Genomic DNA, 17,451 nt, shown 5'->3' with positions numbered 1-17,451 from the left:
ATGGCCTGTGTTCTTTTTCCAATTGGTACACCTCCAGCCCTTTCTGGTTATGTAAAAAGTACAGCCGTAGGTGCTTTTTCTGCCACAGGGGAAAAACTGTCCTTGGAGAGCCAAAAGGCTTGTTTCATGAATGATGTATGTTTGATTACGCTGTATTAAATCACATAGGTGGATGTTACAGGTAAATGTGCTATCTTTGATGATTTCATAATAGGTGCTTCTCTTTTCTTTTTTGTCTTTGGCAGTTACCCAGCTGTTTGTGAATTCTTACAGCACAATAACTTGTTATCTATACTCCGAGCCCATGAAGCCCAAGATGCAGGGTGAGCAGTTTTGTGATTTTACAAAAACCATGCATTGCCGCTGTGTCATAACTCCCTTACTCTGCTCGGGTCACGGAGGTTCCCTTTTGCCAGGTTCTCTCCCTCAAGGAATTCGATTGTAAAATTGTCTTCTGATGACACAGATATGGCAAGGTCCTGGAGAATGAATGGCTGCACGTGTATTATAAAGTCCCATTTAAAATTTTTTTCATTTTTAGCTTGAACAGGTAAATTTTCACCTGGTTTTTGGAAACACTGTAAGAGCACTTCCTCTTATTTCAATTCCTGCTCTTACTACTCTCCCAGAAGTGTATAAATTACCAGCTACTTTTCAGTCTTAGTTAGCAGTATGAAAGAGAATTACACATAAACATTTAATAGATATTTTATGTTGTATTCTTGTTTAAAGAATATCATTCCTGATCCCTATAGAGTTTTAAAGGACAAAAACAGAGACATTTAAATAATGGGGAAAATGCTATCTTCTAACTAATAAAGGTATTAACATGATTTTGTAATATCTGCTAAATTGTAAAAACAGACAAATTTTAAGGGTTTAGAAAACTAAGAAATGTCAGATATTCACTTTGGTGGTGTATTAGAAATAGGAATAATTTTAGAATTGAAAGTTCAATGCCCTTCTCCGTAGGCTCCACTGAAAGCATTGTTTGCCTTCAAATCTTAAACTCATTCCTTTATATTCTGAGTTTCCTAAAAAAGAGGAACAGTTTTTATACCCCGAGTGCTGAAATTGGCAATATAGATGCCTACATTCTGAAGTCAGCCCATGTGATGATGATCTTGAGTCAAGGTCCGTCCTAAGTTCCTTTCAAATTAGCTTTCTTCAAGCAATCAATCGACAGGTGTAAACTGATCCAATATTATGTTGGAACTGATCCACTGATGTTTGAAGTAATCTGTTGATACACTCAACCAGTCAGGTCCTCAAATGATTATTTCTTTTATTTTTTAAGGGCAGTGGTGTCACCATGCTTATTTGGCTGACTGTCCCAACTGAACATTTTAGGCAGATTTATCTTAATCACACTATGGATCAGAAATCATCTGTTTATTTGAAAATATGTGAAGAGCATCAATTAAAATTCACAAGTTTGTTTGTTTAAAATGACTTGATTGATTCATTAAGGAAAACTGAAATTATGTTATCCAGTTTCTTTGTTTTTATTTATTGTCACACAGGCATAGCCAGCCATGGTTTATAAATTCAAGGGACTAGGATTGAAAGTGCTACTATCTTTCACATTCTGATGTTCCCCACCCCCAACAAAACTCAGTCCCATAAGCAAAATAAATAATAAATCTTTTGCATTTCAAAAGATTTTTAAGGGGATATTTTTTGGGGGAAAGTAGTATCAAAATATTTATAATATTATTCATTTTAAGGTGGCTGTTTATCTAAAGGTACTATTCGATGCACCTTTAGAACCCAGCTAAATTAGACATGCCAGAAATAACTGACACAGAGTACCCAAGGAATGATAAAATTTTGTTTCCTGCTTTATAGGAATGTTTCTAAACTAATATTCCTGAAATCTGTTACCTAGAAATCATAAGATATGTTTTCACCTTGGTGGAAAAGAGCCAAAGTTTCTTGTATTTTTTATTTGAGGACTAGATTTCCATTTTGTCCTAGTAGACAAAAAGTAACTGGATTGTTGGTTTATTTCCAGAAATCTTACAGATACTGTGTTTCATTGCTGATTAAATATCACCCTGCTGAGACAATAATCTTTGGCCTACAGACAACACAAGAGATTGCTAATAAAGAAAATTCTAAAGTAGAAACAATTTCAATTCATAAAACCCATAAATTTAACCAAACTTTCTTTGAAAAGCAAATCACTTAGTCTGACAAAATGGGTATTTATAACTAACAGAATATTGTAAATAAATAGAATAATCAGCCTGGTTATTAATGGGAAAGATTTATATATTGTTCTGCTTATTTAGTCTTTTTATGTCAAAAATATCAGCAAACTTCTGAAAAACACGGTAGGTACAGGGTATCTATGTACAAAAAGGAGCCTCTGTCTTCTCTGTTGAACACATGGAAATGAATTGATTTTTCACTGAATTCCACCCTCCCCTAGGTCTGCTAAACTTAGAAAACCTTATTTAGAAATTGTACATATCATTGTTTGTTTTCATTGCCACCTCTTAAATGAACTGATGTCTGTATATAACAGACTTTGGAGAGAAAATTTTTACTGCTAGGTAATTGAATTCTCTTTGAATAATAAAACAACTTTAATTTTTTATTTCCAAATTGATAATTTGATATCTTTTTCCCTTGCTAGCCTGGTTTTAACTTGTACTTATTGTTTTTAGGTATCGCATGTACAGGAAAAGCCAAACAACAGGCTTCCCTTCTCTAATTACAATTTTTTCAGCACCAAATTACTTAGATGTGTACAATAACAAAGGTAAGTTGTTTTAAAGCCCTCCTGTAGTCTTTTATAATATGTGTAATAATTCTCAAGCTGTTTGATTTTGGTTTGGTTTTAATTAAGCATTTCTAACCATTATTTTTCCCTTTACTTCATTTATTGTTTGATGTAAATTTTTTATCTCCTGAGTTAAAGGTGGAGCCTGGGTGCTATTATTTTTTTAACTGTTCTCCAGGAGCTTCTAATGTATAGCAAAGTTGACAGCTACTGCTCTGGTAGATTATAGGCTTTAAAAGAAATAATTAGCAGTAATCCAAAATTGTGCTTTTTAAGAAGGATGTGGATTTAAATAAGAATAGTGTAATCATGCATGTAAAGAATAAAAACAAAAACAAAAACATAAATAAGCTGTAGCTTAAAACTCCAATTCAAATTGCATCTATTGAGAACCTACCATGAATGAGATCCTATGCTAAGACAGTACATAGTCATTTAATTTTTTTAAAAAATTATGTTAAATTTCAAAGTAAACATCACCACCCCAACCCCTTTTAATATGCAAAATCAGTCTCTGCTTAATTGCCTTGCCCAAGGTCACTCAGATAGTGATGAACTGGGATCAAACCCTCATCTGGTTTGGCATTCTGCACTTCCTTCCTGAAACTCCACACCTGTGTGCCTCAGAGAGACCAGGAAACAAGAGGGCATTATTTACTGACTGTAGGGAAGAGAAGAGGAGTAAGGGACACATTATCTTCTTTCGTCAAGGTAATCTATTCGCAAACGAGAAGTGTTATAAGTGTGGCAGAATGGGTGATAAAATATGAAAAAGCCATTAACCCTCCTTGCATTGGTCTGGATAGTAGTACATAGGCAGCATGTCTGAGATTAAGAGAAATAGAGACAGAGAAAAAGCAATCGAATAGTGTATGTGAGGTGAGATATAGCCCAGGAGAGGCAGGAAAGGGCAGCCTTGTTTTAGAACCAATCTGAACTCCTGCAATTAAGAGCCATTTCCATGCCTAAGAGAGTTGTGATAGGTGCTTCCTTTCATAGGCTGGTGTCCAGAGGTCTGAAGTGGGACTTGGCCACCCTGATTCTCAAGCACCTGTTCTGTGTCCCCTGTCCTTATGAAGAGGTTGTTGCCTTTGTTTCAGTCTTGTATTCCAGGTTCCCTGTGAAAAGTAAACCTCCCTTTGGTCCGTGTCCCGATTTCCTGCTTAGGTAGCACTTCCTCCCTCCTCCTGCTTAGGGCTGCACCCTGACTCCCATCCTTCTGGATCAGTTAGGGATCCTGCTCCACTAGGCAAACCATGTACAATTGCAGTGCTGCCACACATCTCCTTCTGATTCTTGCCTCTCCCCAGATACATCTGCTCTATTTTACAGAGAGAGCATGATTCTCAACCTCCTCCCCCATAACCCTAGAGCAACACCTGCTGGATGGAGTTTGCTGTAGCCATGCGTTCTCTTAGATTACCATGTTGACTGCGGTGAGCCTTCCTCTGTGGCCATGGAGCATGGTTATCAGTAGGCACAGTGCAGTTTATGTCACAACCATGGATGCAGGGGGGCAGGGGACAGTCGTTCCCCTTTTCTAGTTGCTTACTTCCTAAAAAAAGAGATGCTGCCTTTAGTACTCTGTGGCAAGAAGCATACAAAGTAAAAAAAAAAAAAAAGATGTTCTCAGAAAGCCAAGTGCTTATAAGCCTGTTGACAAAGTAAGACATTTGAGTGATTTAAAAAATACAGGTAAGACACAATGTGATTAAATATAAACTAAGAGAGTGAAACACTAAGTACACACAACAAGGGATAATTTAATAAAATGGTCAGAGAAAGCCTTGTTTAAAGTAAAATATGATCTGGACATTAAAGAATTGTTAGTATATGTTTAGAAAGAGGAAATAATTAAGTCAAGACCAGTGTTTTTGATACTTTTTTTTTATTTTTGAGCAGCAAGCACTTCTTTCTCTAGTCAAAATCTCCATCCTGAAGACTTTGTATAAAGTCAGTAAGAGTTAATTCCCTTTGATTGGATAAGGGTTTCTTACCTTGTCCCAGAGAGTTCTCCTATGGTTCCCCCAAGGAATGCAAAACCTGGAGGTCACCTTGCATGCCCCACCATGATCCCATTATTTGGCAAAAGTATTCTGTTTACCAAAAGTATATGAAATATGAATACTAAGGTTTTCATTATTTTACGGCATTAAAATTTTTTTCAAGAAAACCTAGTGAAGAGAAGTGCCCAAATAAGTAATTTTATTGACAGAGACCAATTACCAAGTAGTATGTACTATACTTACAAGTTTTTTAACAATTAAAATAAAAAAGAAAGAAAGAAAATTGGGATTTTACTTCGTAAAAATAGACTTAGAACTTTTCCATTTATCATCATGCTGGGCGACCTAGACGACCATAAAGGCCTCTGGAATTATGTAAGCTAGTAGTTCCAGTATGATTTGATTTTTAAAGCAGCTATGAATTAATGCAGTTTTGCTTGAGACCAATAGCTACTTCCCACATAAGGCATGCATTGCTTCTTTGTCTAAGGTTCTGATTTAACAAGCTGCGAACCAAAAAAAAAAAAAAAAACAGGTATCAATGCATTGCTATCTTCGAGGTCCTATAGTTCTTTCACTGTGTTCTCTGGCCTTTGGGGTAGATCACAATCTCTCAGGAAGGGGATAGAAACATTTCATTTTGGGAACCTTTTCATAAAAGAAAAAGTTCTCCAGAGGGAAAAAGATAAACTGATAGGAAGAAGGAAGATATATTCTTCATTTTGAGCATAATTTCAAAAGGCTTTTGTGTAAAGTTTCTGAAGCACTTTAAATCTGTTATGCTAACACTGTATACAGTATGTGGGAGTAGGAGTCAGCTATTCACTGCTCAAGAGGATTACTGTATTTGAATAAAATAAATGTTAATGAGAATTTTAAAATGCAGAGCAATAAAACTGGGTTGCAAGCACCTTTAAAACAGTCAATGGAAGGATAGCAGTAAAGAGTCTCTGAGTTAACCATTTGATTCTAGACGACCATAAAGGCCTCTGGAATTATATAAGCTAGTAGTTCCAGTATGATTTGATTTTTAAAGCATCTGTGAATTAAGGCAGCAGTAATAGCTCTCTAGCAAAATAAAAGAATGAGAAAAATAAATGTATTCTGCCATCTTAAAATCCGTACTGGTTGTACTGATTTCAGAACATCGCGTTCAGATGTCCGAGTGTTCTGATTTGTAGTTCATACTTGTTTGCAATTAAAAGCAGCTTCCAGAAAGTTATGACTGTAAGTGTCCCATCACTTGGTGTAGCCCACGTTAATTCCTTCAGTCCTTACCCTCTCCAGCCTGCATTAACACAGCTGTCTTCTCACTCACTCCTCGCTCCTGTTACCTCACTCTGACAGCTCTTGCTCACTTCTGTAAGATACCAAAAGCTGTACATGTGAATCACAGCTCTGCCATTAAAAAACTAACTCACCTAGATTTATTGGCATGTGGTGACATCTCTGTAAAATGAGAAAAACATTTTTTTGTGTGAATAATAGATGAAATTGCTTTGAAAAAAAAATGCTGTGCAGTATTAAGATATTATTGTCATTGAATATTTTATGTTGCTGCTATTGTGCCACATGTCAGTGGCAGAAGCTCATGGCAGAATACCATTCTTCCTCAACTTCTTGATAATAATTTCACTTTATGGGTCAAAACACCTTTATGACCTATCCCTCCACTTCTCTTTAGATAAACGTTTTACTTTAGCCAAATTGTTCTGCTCACTGCCCCGAACAGCTTTTGGCTTCCTCTTTCTCCACGTCTTTACCTACACACTTTTTTCCATCTAGAAAATTTGTCTCCTCTCTGCACCTCTAAATGGACTAGACCTACTCTAGTTTGCTTTGCCATGAAGACTTCAGTTGTTAGTCCTTCTCTAAATGACTCCAGTGCCCATCATTTGCCCTTGTACTTATCATTTATTTTTTTTTTCTAGTTAGCTTTTCCTAGAGTTACCATTCCTATAACTTCTTAATCAGATAATGATAAGTTTGAAGCAGGGACTTCTTGATACACATTGTAAAGCCAAATAGCATGCCTTATACATGGCTGGCAGTTGATACAGGGATTCATTGAAGCATTTTCTTTCTGGGAATCAATAGTGGCCAATAGTACCCTGTCAGCATTGACCCACAAAGTTTATCTCACTTTAAATTACTGCCGTAACCAGTTCACATACCCTTTCCAGTCAGAGTTAAACATTTGCAGAGCACTTTGCACTGCACATTTGAATTGTTTTTCTCCTGTGACTCTGTAACCCTAAGGGAAAAGCAATTTTACTATTACCCAAGTACACCAAACACAAGGAAATGCGGTGATGAAACATTTCTTCTCCTTCTTTCTTCTTCTTTTTTTCTTGTTGTTTATTGTTGTTGTTCTTCTTCCTCTTCTTCCTTTTCTTCCTTTTCACCTTCTACCTCCCTCCTCCCACCCATAAAAATGACTTCAACCTCATCCACTCACCAATACAACACACTTTATTGAGAACTACTATATACCAATCAGCATGATATAGGTGCTGAGGATATGAAATAAACAAGACAGACATGGTCTTTGCCCTAGTGCAGTTTATAATTTGGTAATAGGGTAGACATCAAATAAATAATTCCACCTATAATTATTTAAATATATTTGGAAAATACTACAAAGAAAAGAGTGATATGAAATAAGAGTGGGAGTTAATTCGTAAGGACAGAAAAAGTTTAACTGAGGACATAACATTTAAGAGTCAATCCTATAATTTTAGAGTAACATCTCAGGATACAGAATACAATGGCAGATATGAACTGTACTTTAAACAATTCAGTTTGGCCAAAAACAATCATGAACAAATGAAAAAAACACGTTTGAAACCTTAATGTAAACAGTGAAATTCTTTATCTTTCTATGATATAACTGTGCTTCAGAAAAATCTAAAGTAAATCACAGTAGGTTCCCATGTGGTGCCAGTTCTCTGTAGTTTAGAGGAATTCTCATATGTGTAGGTGAGTGGATGGGTGGATGGTTAAATGATAATAGGTGTAGAGAAATATACGTGCCAGGGGTATATAACTCAGTTTTAGGAAAAGTTACTCAGAGTAAAATTAAGTTATTAAGAAAAATTTATTAAATGAAATACATTTTGGATTTCAGGGGAAAATCAAAATGGAAACCAAACTAATATAGCAATCAAGACGAGATTAAAATGACAACCAGGAAAAAAATCAATTCAGTATTAAAATAGGTTAAGGAAGAGAAAGGTGGAAAATCAGGTTTTAAGAATGGATAAGAAAAGCATCATTTGCTAAAATTCTGAGGTGCAAATATCTACCCTTTTGTGATAGCGAAAACTATATTTTAATGTTTTAGACTTTTAAACTAGGCAACATAATGGAATTACTTATAAAATGCATTTTAGTCTTACCAAAAGTTGACATTTTCAACATCCTTAAATATTTTTCAATCAAAAAGTAATCAGAGGCTTCAAGATGATACCATTTATAAACAGAAAGGAAATTTGTGGCTTGACAGGAAGATACCACTGTAAAGGAGGACTGAGTTGCTAAATAGTGAACTAAGACAAAAATCTTATTGGCGGTCATGATGTGAACATAGAGGAGCAAATGCAGCATATCTGAAGCCAGCTCTACTCAGACCTCTGACTTCTAACTGGAGCACTCAGTGCTCAGGGACACCATCGACACAGTGTGGTGTTGCCAAGCCTGAGAATCTCATTTCGTACTGCACTGCAGTTCTTCACACTAGGAGCTTGTTCCCGCGTTCAAGAGTAACCTTCACAAACTTAGAGACGTCTGGTACCCACGTGGTTCAGAAGCCAAATACAAAATCACACAGATCAGACCATCATCCTGGGTAGGAGCGTGAGATGGGGGTTCTCGGGAAGGGCATAGAATCAGTGCCCAGGCAATCCTGAATAGCATTCTCTGCCTCTTTCTCTACAGCATGTGAAAAAGCTTAGCACCCTCCAAAGGTGCCCATTATTTACAGCAAAAGGTCATTTCTCTAGAGTCTTAGGCCTGTCTTCAGCATGGGCAGAAACTTTGGCATTGCATAAACATTTTTAAAATATGTCTGGAGTCTTTACAGTCATAGACATAAATACAATCACTAGCTGCTTTATAAGTTGGATAAATATAATCCAGATACTTTGTTCAATGGCAATGATTTTCTCAACCCTTTTTTCTTGCCATCATCTCAAATCTAAAGATCCTCTTAATTGGTCTTGAGTGACCATTTGCCCCGATCACTTATTTCAATATAGAAAATGTAAATATATATCACTGTAGCATTTTATTAGATATTTGCTGATATATTGTAGGCCAAGTAGTTTTTTTTATTACTAGTGCAAAACAATTAAATGTCATCCCACCAAAAAAAAAAAAAAAACTTCATTCTTTCATTTATTTAATGAATATTCTTATTCTTTAGCCTGATGATTATTGATAGAATTATACACATTAAGATGATGATTTCTTCATAATTATTATTAAGCCTGGGACAGTCTACCAAGAAATGGTACAGAATGTAAGAACTTACAAAGGAGCAAAGCAGAAATCATGAACAAAATTCAGTATTTACTCCTTTAATATCAGTATGAGGTGGTAGAAAAGGAGTTTATGTAGACATGTAAGGCTGAAGAGAATTTGAGATTTGGAAATTTTGATTGGTTTTCAGAGAAATCACCTCTCTGAGATGAATGGATAAAATTAACTGCAGAGAAGTGTCAGCAGTGTCTTCTTTCACTGCCTTTTATGTACAGGACTCTTTCATATGTGGCATTAATCTGTGATTTTAAATTCCTATGCCATTATTATTATTATTGTTATCTCAAGTGATGTGGTTTGATATATTTAAAGTCTTAGATTGGTAATAATATGTTTAGAAAATGTGAGATAGCATACTATACAAATGCTATTTGTTTTATTCCTAAAAATAAGGTATAATAATAACAGTAATAATAACTAACTTTATTGAGCACTTCCAATTGCCAGACACTGCTCTGCGTTTCCATGGATAAATGAATGTAATCTTTCAACAATTCTATGGATTGCATTATAATCTTGATTTTATTGAGGACAGCTGGGACACAGAGGGGTTACATACTTTCCCAAGGGTTCACTTGAGCTAGTCAGGGAATAGCACTGAGACTGAAACAGCAGACGCCACAGTCCACAGGTTAACCTTCATCTGGGCCCTCTGCATCACCTTTGTTACGTGGAAGCTTTTAGGCTGATGTTTGCACTAATCCCCTATTCAGTTCATGGCTTCATTATATTTAGGTGACTATTCTTCAATAAGGGAAGAAAAGCTTTTGAAATGAAGAGCCATTTGTCATCACTTTAAAATTACATGAGTCTTGTACATCCAAATATATACATTATTAAAAGGATAGAGTATTATTTTTTCTAAAATAAATAATTTCAACCTCTCAAAGCTATCCCTTAAAACGCTTATACTTTTGGCTGTTGTTAATTCAGTTCCACTGTGAAAGTGTCATTGCTGGAGGCCACTTTCTAAATAGATTAGTTTTAGTCTAGTCATCAGCTGGCTTACATTTAAACATTTATTTAATGAGACAGAGAAAAAAATAGAAAATCGATGAATATTTAATATTTAATAATTACTCTCACTATATATTTTATTTAAATTAATCTACACATAAGCTATGTATCTTTGCTTTAACAAATGATCTTCTCAACTTCTTAATCACCACCACTACATAATTATAAATTTCAGCAATTAAGTAATTGTGGAACATAAACAAAGGAAGAACACAGTGGGTGAGGTAATCTTTGCTTTTCACAAAGCTTTGCCCATAGAATTACAGGATTTCAATTCCCAAAGTTATGCAAGACCTTAAATGAGGTTGGAGACAAGATCTCGAGCACTGCTGGGTCCTCCATACAGATCCATTGTCAATGCTCTTCTTTTGCCAGTTTAACAGAATCGATTCAGGGATGCATCTGGGGGTGTGGTTAGAAAATTTTTACACTGGGTTTAAACCACTTCTCTAGAAATGTAATTCTCTGTAAAACATTAACAAGGGGAAAAACAGGGATGTGTGTGTGTGTGTGTGTATTTATTTATCTATCTATCTATTTATGTATTTATTTATTTATTTAAAGACATGAATCTACAGGTTATTCTTGCTATTCCTTACTAGATTTTCTATAACTGCAAGAGACTCTCTGACTTTACCCTGACAAAGTCAAAAAGTTAGCAGTGACATTATTTCCCTAGAAAATAATATAGATATCGAGTGTATTGGGTTTAACATTAACTCATTTCCAGAGCTATCTTGAAGATAGAAACCTGGAACCATTGCAGCCTATAGCTCAAGGCTCGAAAACAAGTACAAGCTCAAAGATAAGGGGGCGTTCTGTGATTGCATACAGATACCACCAGTTTTTTTTTAAGTACCTCCCACCAGGGTATAGTTACCGTTGTTATTCATTTGCAGCTGGTAGTCATCAACTGTATTACATGAGAGCAAGGCATGGGCACAGCATTTACTATGTTCATATCATCTCCAGTAGCTTAAAGCTCCAGCTAAATATCTCTCTGTCTCTCTCTCTCTCTGTCTCTCTCTGTCTCTCTCTGTCTCTCTGTCTCTCTCTCTCTCTCTCTCTCTCTCTCTCTCTCTCTCTCTCTCTCTCTCTTTCTCTCTCTCTCTCTCTCTCTTATTTAGTATAAAGTTACTTAAGCCTTACTTTAGCATTATAATATAGATTATAACTTAAACGGATATACCAGCTAAAACTGGTAAGGAACTCGTAATTGATTCTTTATTGTCAGCTTGGTGAAAATTACTTAATATAAGAAATTTAAATTTTCAATGTGAAATTGTAATGTTAGCAGTGATTCACAATGTTTGACTGGACTTGAGCTAATTCCAAAGATCAGTTTTTGGCCCAAATCCTTTGGATCCTAGTATTTAGATGTGTCACATTAGGTGGGAATTATAAAATGGCAAACTATTAAATATAGCCCTCCCATCCCTGAGGAATACTTTATATTTTTCAGGTGTCAAATATTTTATTCAATTGCATATATTATTACATATATTAATCACATGTTATTTTATTTGACCTGCATACTTTGAAAATGACAGGACAGGTATTATTATTCCTATTTTATAAGTTTGGAAGGTAAAGCTCAAATAAAGAGAAATATTTGCCCAAGTTCACAGTTACTATGTGAGAAAACCAATATTATTTTAACTCTTATCTATTTTAGAGACTCTTTTACAATTTTAAAATAGAGTTTAGCCTCTGAAGTGACATATTACCTTTTTCCTAAGTTCCTTCATGCTTGTATTCAACTTTTGTTTATATGCGGTTAGAGTTTTAGTGTCCTGACAAGTTTTATGTTTTATATTTTTGAAATTTTTTCTTTGCTTTCCCTTTCTCTGCTTGCCTGCCTTTTTTTCTTCCTCTCTTTCTTTGTCTGTCCTTTCTCTATTTCCTTTTCTTAGATTGTTTCTTCACTCAACACTACTGAATATTAACCATTTCCCAAGCACAGTACAAAGCACTAGAAAAGAATAAAAGAGATCTATGCTTTCTTTACCCCTTTCATCATCTTCTTCCTACTTAACTTTACTAAAAGTTCTATATTTGAATAATGACCTGGTTCAGAATTTACTAAGATGATAATAATAAGAGAAACACAACACCTGTACAACACGCATTTACATATACACGCACAATCACAAGATTAGCTCACATTATTTTGTATGTATATCTGGTACTGTCCCTTTATGCAACTAAGATTATATCATCCAAATTTTATATAGAAGACTTATAACAAAGGTAAAGAAGGTTTTAGTGCCATAGGTGCCATGAAGGACACATGCACAAGATAAGAGGAGTGGGGCAAGGGTTCGATATGGGCATAAAAGGACGATATATAGTAACATATGTGTGTGTGTCTTGATAAACGCAAATCATTAGCTCATAGCTTCAAAGAAATTAGACATATCTACTGTTTATATCTATTAATAATAAAATAGTTTAGGTTGGAATTTATTGAGAATCTGCCTGCAAAAAACCCTGTGTTAAGTACTGAATCAAGCAATCCTAACATTAAATGTCTTAAGAAACCCATACTGAAGAATATCATTATGATAAAATTACCTAAAAATTACCTAGAAATTGAGGACATGAAATTCATCTTTATAAATAACTCGAACAATTACTTTGTGTCTGATCTTATGAACTATAGAGTAAAAGTGAGTTAGTAGTCCTTAGTCACCAAATAGAGTAATCCTCATGAATTAGTAAGTTTTCCTTGACATAGGCAGCTGATTATAATAATAATAATTAAAAAAAGGGAATCTTTTTAAAACAGAATCCATCAGGTAAGTACAGGACATTGAGCGTGAAAAACAAAACAAAAAATTAGAAGTCGGACTTCAAAATGGAAGGAATCCTAGAGATTGTATTCATAGATGCTATAATGTGTACTACAAAAACTATGACATATGTAAATATACATATATGTTCATAAAATCTTAAATGAAAATTGTACCCCAAAAGACAATTTTCATGGGAAAATACAATTAAAAAAATTTTTTGCATCTCTCCCAGAATCAAAAACCCTTTCATGCAGCATACCAGCTTAATCCTAAACTATGGCCAAAAGACATTAAACAGGTCTTAACTCAAAAATTTTATCTATAATGCCTCCTTCTGTGATGGTAGGACTTTGCCAAAACAACACACTAAGGCTAGTTTTTCTGCTAAGGTATCTTCAGGTCGAAGAATTGAAAAGAAAAAACATCCTGGGTCTATTATGCATTTTTTTCTATTTTTGGATAGATTACAATGATTCTGGAGCGCCCTATTGTCTTTCTTCTCATCTTTGTTTCTTTTCTGTTCTTTTGTCCCATTTCTTGAAGGTGGGAATGGATAGTCAATTGGAGTTAAGGATATAAAAAAATGTTAGCAGAAGGGTGAGAAAGGGAGTAAAATTCATCATTTCCATTCTTTTGACCTCTCCACTCCCCTATTTTAAAACAGCCCAAGTATTGAGAATGCCAGAGGTATGTTGGGAGCATTACAGTTACTATAATATAAAGGTTTTCAGTAAAGGAGCTTTATATTCCCCTTGAAATCCACTTGGCTTGGTGAGCTGATCAATGCATCTTGTGAGCAATATTTTGACAGCTTCTCTTAAATTAGAAGCTCTCTTTTGATCTTTTTTATTTTGTCACCTGTTGCCGTCATAAGCTTTTTTTTTTTTTTTTTTTTTTTTTTTTGGGTGGGGATTTTTAAAGATTTTGGTGATGGCAATTGTAAAGGAGATGTTGAGAAATGTTATCAAGTTCCTACGAAATGTTAGTTTTTGTATCATCAAAATTTCAGCTTTTGAAGTAGACGAGACCCTTTTAGTTTGGGATATGGCCTAGTAATTTAGTGCATGGTTTGGTAGACAGAGGAATGGATTAAGATCTAGATTCTATTCCTTGGGTTTCACTACACTCAGGGGGCATAGTTGCGTTATTAGAAACAATAGCCCCTTCCCTATCCCCAAGTAGGAGCAGTACTTGATTACTGATTTTATATCTTTTACATAAACATGCCTGACGTGCTTGTGTAGGGTTCTGCAGGTATGATAAAATGATCGGACCAAGTAATGGCATAACTTTAAGATCATACTTTTGGCATCAGAGAAAGAACTGGCAGTCGGGCCTCCAGATTCATGAGGGATTAGAATTCTTTCCATTACATACCAAATTTTCTTCTGGCTGTTCTTCACACCTGTGTGTGCAACAGAAGAGCCTTTGTTTCTGTGCTATCTGATCTGCTCTAATTTGTGATTATTAACATGAGGCCCCTACACGTCATAATCCCTCTCTGGGCCTCTGATACAATTGTTAGATGACACTAGGTCATGAGGAATAGAGGAGAGAGGAGTTCCCCGATGGGAGACTTTGTTCTTTTTTTCTCTCTCAGACAAGGTCTCAGGTGGTGGGCTCTAGCGATTCTTGAAGTACAACCGTTTGTATTATTTATATTGCACTGGAGATAAACGTCTTTCAAGTACTTCAGAGAAGAGCACACTGCTAGGGCTCAGTTGAGTTTTGTAATCCCAGTGACAGAGGCAGGTGGCAGGGGCGGAGGGTGTGGGAGGTGGAAGATGAAATGCTAACTGTGAATTTCGTGACTGTAGATATTGGGGACGGTTTTGGTTTAATTTTTTGCGTGTATTTTTGTGATATATATTATACAAAACATAAAAATTCATGAGTAACTTATTAATGTGATGCTTAAGAAAAAATACATATTGGCACATTTACCTTAAGTTTTTCTAATCTATAGAAAAATGAAACAGTTCTATTAATAGCCTATAGAATTACTGAGACTACTTACTGATCATTGCATTAATGATGAGGTCTTTGTTCCAGAAGTTCATTAACATTATTCAGATCTGGAAGAAATCATAAATTATCTTGAAAACTCTATGTAGTTAGGTGAGGTAATAGAGACCTAGGGACATTTAGTGACCTTGGGTCTCGTGAGTAATTAATGACAGAATCCATCTAGCATCTAGGTTCTTGGCTTTCCAGTCCAGTGCTCTTGTTTAAAAAGAATAAATGAGGAAGGAGAATCTGTGTCCAAAATTTGGTAGGCCTTGAATGATTTATGCAGTTTGGGTGACAATATCATGGAATGTAAAAAGATCAGGGACTTTAGATTCTGGCCAAAACAGGTTTGCTGCTTCTCACGTGTGACCTTGGGCAAGTGACCTCTCTGTTTGTTTATTTTCTTAATGCAAATGGTAAGAACTATTTTTGAGGGATATTGTGAAGATTTGTAATTATGTTCGTAAAGGACCAAATATAGTGCCTGGTGTATAGTTGTTTTGTAAACGTAACTACTGTTAAAATTTAGTATTTCTGCTATTAAACAAAAATAAAATCTGAAGACAGTATCTGCTTTATCAGTAGGCACTCAGATAAATTGTGTAGAGCAATGTCAAATGAATAAATGCTTTATCTCACCAGCCACAAAACAACTGTTTTTTCTGTGAGACAACACTTACCCTCACTTGTGAATTTGTATCCTATTTCATTTTGCTCAATCATGTATTTTGGCAAAAGCTAAAGTGTCTTTTATTATGAATACCATATTGAAAGTTAAGTTAGTATAACAGCTAGGACTAGACTTCATACATTTATAATTTATGAGAGACAGAAGGGAATGGAATTTATAGAATAGATGACCCCATTAAAACAGGTAGCTTTTCCTTCATTGAATGGTACTTACAGAGACCTGCTAATCCTATATCAAGATTGCTAGAGAATGAATTTCTGAATCTGGTTAGATCTGAGACTCTTAGGATCTCTGCAACCATAAAAGTCTGGATAGGGGTGTATCTAACCTATAGACAACCACAAAGCAGAGTGAAGCAGACAGAGTCATCTTCCTCAGTCATAGATGATATATCCTTCTCAGAAGTCAAGATATCAACATAGGTGGAGTCAGATATCAACATATTATTTTATGTAGAATTCAATCCAAACATTTTACTTTAAGTCAAGAATGCAATCTAATTTAAACTGTTTTGTACAACTGTTATGATTCTACTGGGGAAAAAATATGCTTAAAAAATAGAAATAAATTCTGTTTAAATATTTGAGATTATTACATTATGTCAAACTAACTTAGCTTGATTCAATTCCTGACAGACAGTTGATTAACTATTTTATATAAGGACTTGTCAAATTATAATGCCGTTTCATATTTAGTATTCACATATTATGCAATTACATAATAGTGAAGTTTAAGCCCATAAGTACCATAAACATTCATGACCGATTAAGGGTTCGCCTCCGTGGTTTGGAACTTAAGTCAAATCGTTGAATTTTCTTGATCAACTAAAGTCACGTGGAGAAACAGAAGTATGTGCTTATGAATCTAACATCCTTTTTGTTTTTTCAGCTGCGGTATTGAAGTATGAGAACAATGTCATGAACATCAGGCAATTCAACTGTTCTCCTCATCCATACTGGCTTCCAAATTTCATGGATGTTTTCACTTGGTCCCTGCCATTTGTTGGGGAAAAAGGTGTGTTGTAGAATTCTGAGATGTCCTTAATAAAATAGTAGAGGAAAGAGATGTGGGCAATTCTAGTGTGAAACACACAGAAAGAGAAACACTGTGGCCTAACGTTAGCAACAAAACTCACAAGCTGCACCACCAGATGTGATTTGAAAGTGTGTCAGTGAGTATCCTATTAACAAATACAATAAATGAATGAAGGGGCAACAAAAGAAAGGAGGACTATTAGAAGAATAGTCTTATCTCATTGGAATAATACAACTCAGAAATAAAAGAAATGTAGTTTTAACTGGCTGAAAACTATAATGATTATCTTTTTTCCTTACCTTTTTGTATTATAATTTAAAAATACTATTTTATTTTATAAGCTACCTGTCAAATTAAAAGGTTAGGATAACAATGCCTTCCTCACATTTCTAATGTTAAGAATAATCATTGTATGATAATGATTAGTGGCTACAATATTTTGAAGGATTACCTGTACAACAACAACAAAAAAATAGATTATTAAAAATACAGTGGCCATTAGTGTGTTACAGGGTGAGACAAATTTACTTTAAAAAGTTGTCTATTAACTTGCCCCAGTTTTCCAGAAAA

At 35.0% G+C, this 17,451-nt stretch overlaps 1 protein-coding gene across 4 annotated transcripts in view; it reads left to right on the top strand.

Annotated features, from left to right (window-relative positions):
• Positions 1 to 17,451, top strand: part of PPP3CA (protein phosphatase 3 catalytic subunit alpha) — a 282,030-nt gene that overhangs the window by 233,630 nt on the left and 30,949 nt on the right. For all 4 annotated transcript variants that reach the window (XM_025051775.1, XM_006918871.2, XM_015594930.2 and 1 more), the window contains 3 exons: positions 246 to 323; positions 2,673 to 2,767; positions 16,735 to 16,860. In XM_025051775.1, coding sequence (XP_024907543.1) covers positions 246 to 323; positions 2,673 to 2,767; positions 16,735 to 16,860 — 299 coding nt within the window. The remainder of the gene's footprint in view (positions 1 to 245; positions 324 to 2,672; positions 2,768 to 16,734; positions 16,861 to 17,451) is intronic.

The sequence above is a fragment of the Pteropus alecto genome, unplaced genomic scaffold (genome assembly GCF_000325575.1).
Source record: "Pteropus alecto unplaced genomic scaffold, ASM32557v1 scaffold5, whole genome shotgun sequence".
Lineage (NCBI taxonomy): Eukaryota > Metazoa > Chordata > Mammalia > Chiroptera > Pteropodidae > Pteropus > Pteropus alecto.
The sequence above is the reverse complement of the archived record's forward strand: the minus strand, read 5'-3'. Positions and strand labels throughout refer to the sequence as shown.